Source organism: Lithobates pipiens, unplaced genomic scaffold, assembly GCF_037356315.1.
Source record: "Lithobates pipiens isolate NorthernLeopardFrog02 unplaced genomic scaffold, aLitPip1_a1.2 Scaffold_3, whole genome shotgun sequence".
Lineage (NCBI taxonomy): Eukaryota > Metazoa > Chordata > Amphibia > Anura > Ranidae > Lithobates > Lithobates pipiens.
In genome coordinates, this window is record NW_027507790.1 from 22,633,883 (window position 1) to 22,647,087 (window position 13,205).

Consider the following 13,205-nt stretch of genomic DNA (forward strand, 5'->3'; position numbering starts at 1 on the left):
AAAAAGGGAACCCATACTTTGGTTTTGTCCAAATGGCTGAGGGAGTTGAAGATCTGGTGTAACTCGGGAGTATTCTGCATGTGTTCCAGGTAAAGGTTCCACTCCTCATTCAGCTCTGCCTGAGAGCGCACCTGAGAGAGAACGAAACAGTGTAAAAAAGCTTTAACAAATTACAACTACTGAATTCTGCTAAAGCTGGTCATACACTATAAAATCTGATTGTACAAACTCTGTACAATCTCCTTTAGATTTACCAAAACTATGTAATAGGAAGACACACCTAAACAACCCATTTAAGTTCAGGAAGGCCCTTGGACAACATAGTTGATTGTAGCTCTTAAGTAGATTGTTCAAGCAGATTGTATAGGGCAATGCCACCTTAAAGTGATTCAAAAGGCAGGTTTATTTATTTATTTTTACCTTGCATTTAGGTTAAAAAAAAACCTGAGTGCAGCTCCCACTCAGCCCCTCTTATACCTACCTGAGGCCCATCTCGATCCAGCAATGTGCATGAGAGCAGCTTTCCCCGGTCTCTCTCCCCTTGTTGGCTCACACAGCAGCAGGAGCCATTGGCTCTTGCTGCTGGTGAACCACAGCCAAGGAGCCAATGAGGAGAGAGTGGGGGCCAAGCCACGCTCTGTGTGTCCATTCATGGGAGTGCAGCTCAGGAGCTAGCCTACTCGAATGCACCCATAACAGGAGGCTTGCTATTGGGAGCCCAGACCGGCGGCGGGGAACCTGAAAAGGAGAATCAGGGCTGCTCTGTTCTAAACTACTGCACAGGGCAAGTGTGTATGGCATGTTTGTTTATTTGGTTTTTTTTTCAACTACATTTAGAACCACTTTAATCCTTAACACCCCCCCCCCAAATCAGAATACACTGTTCAATGCTGCGGTGGTTTATAAAATGCTGGCGACAACAGACTTCTGTTGAACAGAGAGGGCTACATACAGATTCAAAATGTGTACAGTTCCTGCTGAACCGGACGCATATCAATCCGTATGCACTCAGCTTAAAATTGGCGATATAGTTTATTTATCAGTTAGGACCTAATCTGCCAGCAGGATAAGCTATCATTTCAGAACAGGTTTGCTAAGCAAGATTTATACAGTTATCGAAACAAATAATCTGCTTGCAGAAGTGCAACTGAATAATAAATCACAGCCACAGAACTGTATTACAAAGAAAAAGCCCAGCATGTATGTTTAGTCAAATATAACTGCTCACACACACAATACTACATGAAGGTTCCTTTTCTGAAAAATCAACCTACACAAGTACAGGTATATCTGTTATAAAACGCATCATGCAAATTTTTAGGCTTATTTTACACTTGTTATAATTGATCTTTCTGTAACTTGTGTAGGATTTATTCAAAGCACCCCACCTACAACAAAGAGATGGGAATATAACTTAAAGCTCCAAGAAGAAATAAAAAAACTGGCTCATACCTACCTGATAAGCATGCCATAAGGGTCCATTATAAAACCGAAAGAGCCCAACAAGATCGTCCAGAAAACATTTGCAGCTGACATCAGCAACATCCACTGAGCATCCAAGTGCCTTTAACAAGAAAGCAAATAAACAATGAGACAGTGCTGGTGCAGTGATCAAATCTAGAAAATCTGTACCATAATAACAGGAATACTGTACACTAGGGCTGCAACGAACGATTATTTTCATAATCGATTAGTTGGCCGATTATAGTTTTGATTAATTGGCTAATAACCTTAAAAAAATAAAAAATAAAGTGGGTCAAATTGACGTTCATTTTCAACCACAGTGATGGGAAAATTTGGAAATAGAAAACTTCTCGGTCAAAGGAATTTTCAGACAATGTATGTGGTTTTTGTTCGGAAATGAAGTGAAAATTTCAAAAAAATCTTTCATTCAGCGAATGTACAAAGATTTTTCATCTGAATATTCTCACCTGAAAATTGATCCGTGTGACCAGCATAAGGCTCGGTACGCACCTACGCAGTTTTTGCTTTTGATCTGTTTCTGCAGTGCTTTTTGCTGTGCGTTTTGATTTTTGCGCACACGATTTTACTGCAATTTGCGTTTTTTGGGCAGATTAAAAAACACAAATTGCTGCAAAAATGCATTAAATTCTTTTCTGCAGCTTCTCCGTTGAAGTATATTGAACCAAAAAAAGCACCGTTTTGCGTTAAAAGTCCCTGACCCTTTTCAAATATGCAGCGGCTGAAAAAAGTCCCATAGGAAACCATGTAAATGAACTGTAATGCGTTTCTGCAAAAAGCATCAATAAACATATAGATGTGAACCAGGCCTGAGACGTTTAGTAACATAATGAAAAGAAGACTAAAGTTAGCCCTTTATAGTACAAAAAAGCAGATAATCACTACTGGAAGGGGTTCATTTTTTTAACTGTAGAACAGTGAAAGTAATATTTACAGTAGTGATTATATTGTTGTACTATAAAGGGCTCATTTAGTTTTTTTTTTAACCCCATTATGTTACTGGCCGATTAATCGATTATGAAAATAGTAATCGATTAATTTCATAATCGATTAGTTGCCAATTAATCGATTAGTTGTTTAAGCCCTACTGTACACTGAAGTAATCATTGTCAAACTGCTTGTACAATGTAAAAACTGGAAGTTTAGCTCCTCTACACTACCTCCCAAGTCATTTCTCCAATTTGTATAGGTTAGGTCACACCTCAATACTACTCCCTTAGGGCCCATTCACCAGTGCGAATGGCACCCCAACAAGCAGTAATGCACTACTATTACAGTGTGCCGACGAAAAAAATGCTGCATGCAAAAGCTGTGGTGCGTTAGGTAAGCCATTATAATAAATGGGCTGCCTTGGCGTCCGTGCGTACGTTTAACACACCACAGCTGACCTGAGTGATGTGGATGGGCCATTATAATTTTACTCCTCAGTGTTTGTGTGTCCTAGATAAACTTTTAAAAGGAAATAAAAATCTTTTCAAAGAGATTTCCAGTTAAATGTAAAATCTCCTCTCTGCTTCATATCCCTCTGTGCAGTAATAATGAGTCATGCAATTACATTTTATTTTGTGCCACCTTCTGGTGAAGTTTTGAAGTGCACTGCAGCCAACCAGTATAGTATATGTATATGGTTTATAAGAGTGCTGTGGGGAACCCACTATGATAAGGAATGTAGATATACTTTCCATTACCCACTTCAACTATAGTTCGAACCACATTAGAACAAAGGGAGAACCTGTCTGTACAACTCTAAAGAGCTAGATCGAACATCGGGCGGCATCAGCCGGTTCAATAGAAACCGACCAACATTTGCCCGTATGTACGACAGCCGATCCAACAGAAGTTGGCCAAACGTCCAGCTTCTGTGGAAGGGGGCATGACCGAAAAAGGTCTGCCAAGCGCCATCCAATCAGCACTCTCAGACAATGGCTGAGAGCTCTGAACAGTGTGGCGAGGCAGCCCCCCTGTCAGAAAACATTAGGACAGCAGGGAAGATCGCTGTACTAACATTAGATAGTTGGTACAGTGGCTCCTCCCAAGCTCTTCGGTTCTTTTTTGTTCATACTCGCCTCAATGGTGCAGCATTGGTGTGATGCTGCAACTGTCCCACTTTGGCTCTAAGATCGAGAACGGAGTGACCACATAACCACCGATTGCTCAGTTCCCTGAGAACATGGAGCGTCAGTCATCGTCTCTCACTGGAGTACCAGCCTGGAAAGGGGGTGGGAGAGGCCGTCTGAGAGGAGGAGCCAGTTGTTTATAAGGCAGCAGGACAGATCCTGACAAAATTGTCGGAATGCTTCCTGAGTCTGGAGCAGTTCTGCTCCATTAGGCTGACTCTGGGTCACAGGAGGCCAAAAGTATTTGTCCTCCTGTGACCCACAAGAGAAGCATGGCCAAAAGTTTTGGCCATACTTCTTTAAGAAGCACATCATCAAATATTGTAAAATAGTTATTTAGTCTTTAAACATAACATATAGATTGTATTGGTAAACTCCTATAGCACCCCTAAAAAAAATGAAATACATTGGCTATTCAAACAAAGCACACTCACCCACAAATACTCGCCATGAACCTGAATAGCAAATTTCAGCTTCCGCAGCCTGATAAGATTTGGAGGAGACTTGGAGATTTCGGTCATGCAGCGAACGACCCCAGCAATCTGTCCACACAGTAACTCTTGTTGTTCAATACATGTCTAAAAAGCAGAGAAGATGGGAATGCGTTAAGGAAAAGATACTGAAAAAGCCCATAGAAAATAAGTTTAAGAGAACATTTTGTATTTAGTGGCTACATTATATTTATTCACAAAAGCATTTGAAAGTAGTACTACAGAAAATACTTTTTTCTTAAATTTTACATGGAGAGAGTGGGTTTAAGGTCAGAAGTGCCAACAGGCTTTTATTGTCATCTCTGCTAAGTAGATCTCCTGTCATATCACTTCCTGCCACTGGGACAAGGAAGTGAATTATTTTTTGTTGCCCCCATAAAATTTCTTGACAAAAATTATAAACATCCCCCACTCTTTTATTTAAAAAATGGCTAAAGGCTTGTTACCTTAATGTATTCTCTGCAGATCCTCCTAGTCCCCCCCCCCAAATACTTACCTGAGCCCAATCTCAAATCAAGCGCCATTCTCTCTCCCACCCTCACTGGGCTCTGGAGCCATTGGTCACTGCTGCTGTCAATCAAATCCATGATGAGGTAGTGGGGGGGGGGGGGGTTGGGGCAATAGATGCACACAGTGTAACTCGAAGAGTGTCCCAATAGCAAGCAGGTTGCTATGGCGCCACTTGGAAGGTTGAAGAAGCCAGAAGCGCTGGTGGGGGACAGAAAAGGAAGATCAGGGCTGCTCTGTGCTTAACTATTGCACAGAGCAGGCAAGTATGACATGTTTGTTATATATATACATTTTTTTCCCATAACTATCACTTCAACTCTGCTGTGGGTATTCTCTAAACACAGTGGCGGTAAATAAACCTGCTTGGTTAGCAATTTTGTTAGCAGTTTTGCCTAACTGGTCTAAACATTTCCACCTAAAAAAAAAAATTATATACATGTCACGATTTAGATTCAGAAAAATTGATTTTATAAGTTGAAATGCTGTAATCAAACACTTGGTTTCAAAACAGCATTTTCATAGGGTATATCATCTCTTAAATATGAAAAGAAAAAAAATATATTAAAAACTACACAATGACTAAGCAGATCTAAAACTGATCATCCTGTACATACTGTTGCTTTTACTGGTAAATTAAATATCCTCATAAGGCATTCAAAACAAAGAACTTCATTTATCAGCAGATTTGCATGCATTGCTTAGATCAGACCATGAAAAAACATACTAATGAATCTTCAATACACCATGAGAGCAGAGCGCCATCTGGTGGAAGAATGAACACAACGTTAAAAGCTGCATTCTTTTTGCTTTGCAATAATAAGATGCAGTAAAATGCCAAAAGTGGACAGGCAATCATCTGGAAATGCCTCTCAGGAGATATTGTATGTACTGTATGCAATATATACTGCTTTTGGTGCGAACGATTTCCTTTACATAAGCATCAAGTAGTGAAATCAGGGAATGGGGAAAAATAAAGAATGAACATGAGTAGGTCTAACAAAGTCAGATATGTAGAATACAGCAAGAAAAAAAGAAAAAAACAGCAACTGTAGGATCAAAGTAAAATGAATCAATGGCGTATACTTTCCAGGAAATACTGCTTCTGTAATGAAAAATCACTCTCCATCTTACCCAGCAGTGTGATTCAGCAAGTGCTTACTTCTGTCACATGGCTCCAAGTTAGGCAACTACCTTAAAGTGCTGCCTGTTGCCGGAATTGCTGGAAATGCATCCCTGCAAAGAAAACAATACTTACCTGTCCTGGTGCCATGGTGCTGAACTACGCTTGTGTGGAAGAGCCAAGTTTGCTGAAGAATGTTAATTGAGACTCCGAGTGTCCGACACTGGCATTACCTGCTGTGCTCATATGCACCAACTCCTACATGAACGGGAGGACACGGTAGTGACAGAGGGGCTACTGGAAGGAACCACAGCGTGCAGCAGGGGACAAGGCATCTGACACACCTGAACTGTGCCAGATGCTAGAAATCTCTCAGCAAGCTTAGATTTTCAGCTCAGCAGAGTTTAGCTGGGTGGTCAGCGGTACAGATGTATTAACTGCTTTCTTTGCTGGTATGCTTTCTTTTTTTTTTGTAAATACCGAAAGAGATGCTTTAAAGTGTTGCTGTCAGAGTAAAATCCTTTAAGAGGAACGTAACCTACTGGTATTTATTTTAATCCCCTCTTGTCTTGTTCGCTGGATTATTCTCAAAATGAGTATTCACATGTCCAGTGAATCCAGCGCTGTCCTGTTGCAATCTGCTAAATCCCATCATCACACAGTGCCATCTTCTTTATGACATCATCAGGGAACCACTGTCTCCTCTAGGCTCTTGTATCAGGCCCCCTAATAACACACGTACACCTCATCAGGGACTGGCTGCAAGAACCAGGAAGAGACAGCTAACACCCAATGACTCACAGCTGCACATGTGCTGCTGAGTAACCCAAGGCCTCCTGGCATGCATGACACCAGTTACCATTCTCACCTAGCTAACAATCCTAAAGTCTGGTTAACACTGACTTTCCGAAAGTCAGTTAAGGATGCTTAGGTCCACTCTGTAGGAGAGCACTCAAAAAGGTAGAACAGGCATTAAGTTCTGCATTTTAGAAATGAGAAAAAAAAAAAAAAAAGCGAATTCTTCCGTACCTCTGAAGTCAGGCCATTTTTAATGGTCCTGGCTCTACAGATGCAGGTTTCTATAGACTTATGTAAATACAATTGATTACCTGAGGGGGATAAAAGTAATTAATTCCAGCCCTTGTGGGGTCACCTTCCCCTTTTACCTTCGAACCATCGTAAAGAAAGAAGTAACTCAACCTGAAATTATAATAAAAAGAAAACAAATTATCAGCAAACAATGTCAAGCATTTTGCATAAGTACAATTCACACAAGAATTGGTCAGTAAAGGACTCCTATTCTGAGAGAATATGGAGGCTGTGCCTGCTGACCACTCCTGGAAATTCTAGTTGTTGGATTGTTGTACCGATCCAGTGATTTTTGTACTTTCTTCATCACTGATCTGGAACAAGAATGCAGATCATATTTGAATTCACTCTTTCAAAAGAGTAGTGTCTAAAACTATTGCAGCCAGAGACAGATCGGCATTTGGCATTCTGAAAAGGGGGTTAGCTAGCACAAGTTGTCTTAAAGTTCTCCTTTTAAAGAAAACAGCCTATGCAGTAATGGGACCCCAGGAGGTAATAAAAACGGTGTTGTTTTTACCACCTTGCTGCCCCCTCATGGTGGTCCTTTACGTGAGTGTTAGATCCAGGAAGCACAGGCCTCTTCCCAATCATGTGACCACTGTGATTGGTTGTTGCATGATCAGAAGCATCTCCCACTGTCTAAATTGCAAACTGTGACCAGGATCTGTTGTGCTGTGAGTGCCCTTGTCCCCAGAATCAGTGGAGCAGGTCAGTTTCCTTGTTAGAATCCCTATGAATATGTTCTCCCCCCTTCAGCATCACTGAGCTCACATAGGAGTTTTTTGGCCAGGCTTCTGGGGGATGTAAATGGCCTGTTGGAAGCTTGTCCAAAAGCATCAGTGAAGCAAGTGTGCTTCCTTGTTAGAATTCTCATGCATACGCTCTCTCCCCTTACAGCATCACTAAACTCTGGTGGGAGTTTTTCAGCCAGGCTTTTGGGGGACGTAAATGGCCTACAAGTAATGCGTTTACATTATCCAATGTATTTTTTTTTTTAAAGCTGCATAACTTGATCACCTCCTGGGGACCCTTGACTGCATAAGAGAACTTAGCCTTTAAATCTGAAATACAGGCTAAACGATTACTTTCTAAATGCAATAGCCATGTGTATTCTTACTAGGTGTCCTTTGTTTATTTTTTGCAGATCTGTGCAGTAATCCAGCACGGAACAGCTCCTGTACTTGGCAAGAGCCTTTTGTATTACAGAACAGCCACTACCACTCTCTCTCTTGCTTTGTGCAGGGTGATTGGTCTAGTAGCTGAACCCTCCTGTCATTATTCTCGATACAACCCTGCTCTCTGCACAGGCTACAGTATGTACAGCACAGTGACAATGTCACAGCTACCTTTACAAGGTAATATCTAGGCTTGCACAGGCCTATGGTGAGTGGATTTTATTTCCTTTGTGATGATTGAACCACATATTTGAATAAAAGTTTTAGTGCCCGAGCTCAGCTTTAAAAGGAAAACTCCTCTTGTAGTCCTCTCTAGTAGACTACGTTTTACTATTTAGTTATACTGTATATGTACCATTATCCTTATTCATTTTATAAATGGTTTAGGGAACTCTAGTCACAAGCATGCAGATACACTCTAAAAGGCAGTTACTGAAGAAACCTAGAGGAATGTGCAGTAGTGTACCGCTGTCTCTTCACTTTTTATTCCTCCGATCTTCTCTTCTTTCCTACCTTTGCCACCCTTTTCACACCTTCTAGGTTTTTTGTTGCGATAGATATATTGCAATATTTTTCTGTTTTGTATCTTAACAATTATGACATATAGGATTTTTGCTGTATTTTTACTCATTCATCTTACCAATGACTGTGCCCACTGCATCTCTCTGCTGACCCCTTTACTGGCTTCCAATAGCCCAAAGTGTTATTATTATAATAATAATAAAATTTATATAGCACCAACAGTTTACGCAGTGCTTTACAATATACAAGCGAGACAAAAGAGTTACAATACAATAAAATACAAGAGGGCCCTGCTCAGGAGAGTTTACAATCTAATAGGGTGGGGCAGGTGGTACAAAAGGATATAACTGTGGGGAATGAGCTGATGGAAGTGGTACAAGATTGGTAGGAGGTGTAATAGGCTTCACTGAAGAGATGAGTTTTCAGGGATTGCCTGAAGGCAGCCAGAGTAGGAGATAGCTGGACAGATTGAAGTAGAAAGTTCCAGAGGATGGGAGAGGCTCTGGAGAAATCATGGAGATGAGCATGGGAGAAGGAGACAAGGGAGCTTGAGAGAAGGAAGTCTTGAGAGGAGTGGAGAGGATGGTTTAGGTCAGTGATGGTGAACCTTGGCACCCCAGATGTTTTGGAACTACATTTCCCATGATGCTCTGGCACTCTGCAGTGTAGTGGAGCATCATGGGAAATGTAGTTCCAAAACATCTGGGGTGCCAAGGTTCGCCATCACTGGTTTAGGTGATATTTGGAGAAAAGATTGGTGTAGCTTGGGGCAGAGCTGTGGATGGCTTTGTAGGTTATAGTTAGCATTTTGAATTTTATTCGCTGGACGATTGGGAGCCAGTGTATGGATTGGCGAAGAAGGGTGGCAGACACTGAGCGATTGGTAAGGTGGATAAGTCTTGCAGCAGCATTCATGATAGACCGAAGAGGGGATAGCCTATGGAGAGGTAGGCCTATGTGGAGAGAGTTGCAATAGTCAAGGTGAGAGATAACAAGGGAGTGAATGAGGAGCTTGGTGGTTTAATTTGTTAAAAAGGGGCGTATTTTAGAGAAGCTACGGAGGTGAAGTCCACAACTCTACCTCCAGCTACATCACCAACCCCATCCCAAAATATCACCCAAACCATCATCTCCACTCCTTTTAACAACGCCAGCCCTCTACCTCCTTTCATCGCCTTCTCCCATGTGAAGATCCAGACTTCTGCCTCTGGAACTCCTCACCCAAATCTGTCCGGCTGTCTCCTACTCTTTCCCTCCTCTAGGCGATTAGTGAAAACTCATTAAAATGGGGAAGCCTAAGCCCTTGTACACACGGTTGGACATTCCGACAACCAAATCCGTTGGATTTTGTCCGAAACTGTTGCATACATACAGTCGGACAAAGTTGTCAGAAAATCCGATCGTACGTAACGTGATGACGTTATTTCGTTAGGACGGGACTACGTTCAGGCTAGTAGCCAATAGCTTTGGTCTAGGAATTTGATATAAACATGCGTGGCACTTTGTCCGATCAGAATTCTCTATACATGATCGGACAAAGTCCGATCGGATCATGTTGTCAGAAAATTTTATAGCCCAGCTGGAAAACTTGGTCCGTCGGATACTCCGACGGAAACAGTCCGATGGAGCCCAAACACTGTCGGATTATCCGACAACATGGTCCGATCTGACATTTTCCGTCGGAATATCCGACCGTGTGTACAAGGGCTAACCCACCTCTACCTAAAAACTGAACCTCTACTTTCTACATCAGTTCATCCTCCACAGTCATTACCTTTTATATCACTTGCTCCTTCCCTGTAGATTGTAAATTTCTCTCGAGCAGGGCCCACCTAATCCACTCATCATGAATTGTTAACCACTTCCCACCCAGGGCAATTCTGACATTTCTCTCCTACAAAACCCAATTTTTTTGTAAAATAAAAACATGATGTGACGCCAAACAGATACCTAACCTATCACGCTTTAAGGAATGGCGCCAAACTACAGTACTTTAAAATCTCCAATGGCGACATTTTAAAAAGGTTTACAGGTTACCAGTTTAGAGTTACAGAGGTGTAGAGCAGTGGTTCTCAACTCCAGTCCTCGGGACCCACTAACAGGCCAGATTTTAAGTATTAACTTGGGGAGATGCAGACTAGAATACTGCAATCACTGAGCAGCAAATGATATCACCTGTGATGTATTTCAGTTATCCTGCAAACCTGGCCTGTTAGTGGGTCCTGAGGATAGGAGTTGAGAACCACTCACTGGTCTAGAGCTGGAATTATTGCTCTCCCTAAAACGTACGCGGCGATACCTCACATGTGGTGCTAACACAGTTTACATATGCAGGTGCAACTTACACATGCGTTCGCTTCTGCGTGTAAGCACGAGGGGACGGGGAGCTTTAAAATAAATATTTTTTTTAATATTACATTGTACCTTTTTTTTTTTATCACTTTTATTCCTATCACAAGAAATGTAAACATACCTTGTGACAGAAATAAGGCATGGCGGGGCCTCTTTATGGTGACATCTGGGGTCTAAGACCACAAATCTCTTCCTCTACTCTGGAAAGCATGAGTAAAATAAATAAATAAATATTCGGGTAGCTCTATGGTAGAGCCCAGATAGGTGCCATCAGGCAGCTGCCTGTAAAAGTAATCCAGCTGCGAATCAGCTGCTAGAATGACTTTTACTTTAGAAGGGAAACACCGGCTAAAAAGAAAGCTATCTGGATGATGCCAGTAGCTGCAGGCATCATCCAGATATCTCCACTTCAAGCTCAGGATGTCATATCACATCCTTCAGGCGGGAAGTGATTAAGCTGGCCATACACCGTCCAAATATTGGCTGATTTCTGCTGGCTAAGGATCTGGTATTTTTTTTTTCATTCAGCCTGCACACAAATGAAATCTTTATGTGTAAGGCTAGTTTAACTGGGCTGTCTCCATTCCCTTCTCATTGCACAAACTTCTGGCAATTTATAAATCCTGTATAATAATAATAAACTTTTCAAAGTAATTCTGACCTGGCCTACAATGTTTCAAAAGGTAATGGTTTTGCAAGTAAAAGAAATGCTCTGTAATACATAGACTCACCATAATGTCGGCTTTGGTTCTGCAATGGGAGATGCCATGAAGTTACTGGACAGTTGTATGACTCAATCCCATCACAGCTACAAACTCTTCACTGTGACAAATATGCAGCATTCATTGTGCAGGAGCATACCCTTTACTTCAACTGCAAAGGCAAACACAGTTAAAAACAGTCAGCGTAAAGTCTTTTGCAAACTGCAGTAAGTGTTAAATCCACCAAGAACTGATCTGGGGGATACAGTTGTGCTCAAAAGTTTGCATGCTTGCATCCTTGGAGAATTGGAAATATACAGTATGTAACATGAGTGAGTAGACAAAACAAATTTTATTTTATTTCTTATGGGATTCATATTCTGTAACTGTAGGTCATAATGGAATGTCACAATCATAAAACAAAACATGGCAACAAGTAAACAAAAAGCCACATATGTGGGAAATTAACCTTTAGGGCACTTTCACACTAGCAGTGCCTGGGCGTTGGCAGTAAAGCGCAGCTGAAAATAGTTTTTGCATTGCTTTTCAGGAGCTTTTAACCACGGCTAATGGCCGAAAAAGGGTTAAAAGTGCCACTTTGCTGGTGCTGCCCATGGATTTCAATGGGCAGGGGCACTTTAGGAGCAGCGTCTACACCGCTCATACAGCTCCTCAAAAGATGCTGCTTGCAGGACTTTTTTAGCATCCTGCCAGCGCACCGCTCCAGTGTAAAAGTACTCAGGCTTTCACACTGGAGAGACAGGAGGCGCGCTTTACAGGCGCTATAGCGCCTATAAGGCACCTCAGTGTGAAAGCAGCCTTAAAGTGGTTGTAAACCCTTACAAACCACTTTGACCTACAGGTAAGCCTAGATTAAGGCTTACCTGTAGGTCCAAGAAATATCTCCTAAACCTACACGGTTTAGGAGACATTTACTAAAAGACAGGCACTGCTGTCTACGGCATGCGCCGTAGACAGCAGCGCGCAGGCACACTATGGCCATTAGCAGCGGCATGCCATAGTGTGCCATTTACAGCTGGGAGCCAAAAGGAAATACTCAAATCTTCCAAGTATGGAGATGTGATGCACTCCTTTGTGACAGAGCTTTAACAAGGGAGGCCATAGACCCATGCAAGCTATGATTCCAGTAACTTATAGCTTACACAGATCTTCCCTTCCTACCCAGTTACGTCTCTCACGTGGAAGGGTAAGAGAAGTAAAGGTAAGTATACACTGCTAGAGAGAGCGAAGGTAAAGTGAACTGCCAAAAATTTTACAGGGGAATTTAAAGATCTTCTCTTTTATTGTGGCTGCCCCCACACTGCAAGGGTTGGATGCTCTTTTGCATCTAGGGGACAAGGAAAAGCAGTCCCTCTATAGATCAGCAGTTGGATGCATTTGGACAGATGCAGGGACCACAGCCCTTCATTAGATGGGAAGACGCTAAGGGACAGTCCAGGGCCTAAGTGTAGAGGAGCATCATCTGCCGGTGGAGCGGAGGATCAGATAATTAAAACTGCCTTTCCTGTTCCATAGGCCTAGCACTAAACCCTTGCAGTCCAGGTGCAGCCCTATTACAAAAGGAAGATTTTTCACTTTTCCCAAAGTTGAGCTTTAGAGGTTGTGGGAGTGTCTAACTGGTCTTT

General features: G+C 42.0%; 1 protein-coding gene across 1 annotated transcript in view; it reads right to left on the reverse strand.

The window, feature by feature from the left end:
* Positions 1–13,205, reverse strand: part of HPS4 (HPS4 biogenesis of lysosomal organelles complex 3 subunit 2) — a 51,824-nt gene that overhangs the window by 33,664 nt on the left and 4,955 nt on the right. Inside the window, exons 3-7 of the mRNA XM_077461374.1 lie at positions 11,590–11,731; positions 6,830–6,920; positions 4,034–4,177; positions 1,457–1,564; positions 18–131 (exon numbers count right to left, since the gene is read on the reverse strand). Of these exons, the coding sequence (XP_077317500.1) occupies positions 18–131; positions 1,457–1,564; positions 4,034–4,177; positions 6,830–6,920; positions 11,590–11,627 (495 nt within the window). The 5' untranslated portion in view covers positions 11,628–11,731. The remainder of the gene's footprint in view (positions 1–17; positions 132–1,456; positions 1,565–4,033; positions 4,178–6,829; positions 6,921–11,589; positions 11,732–13,205) is intronic.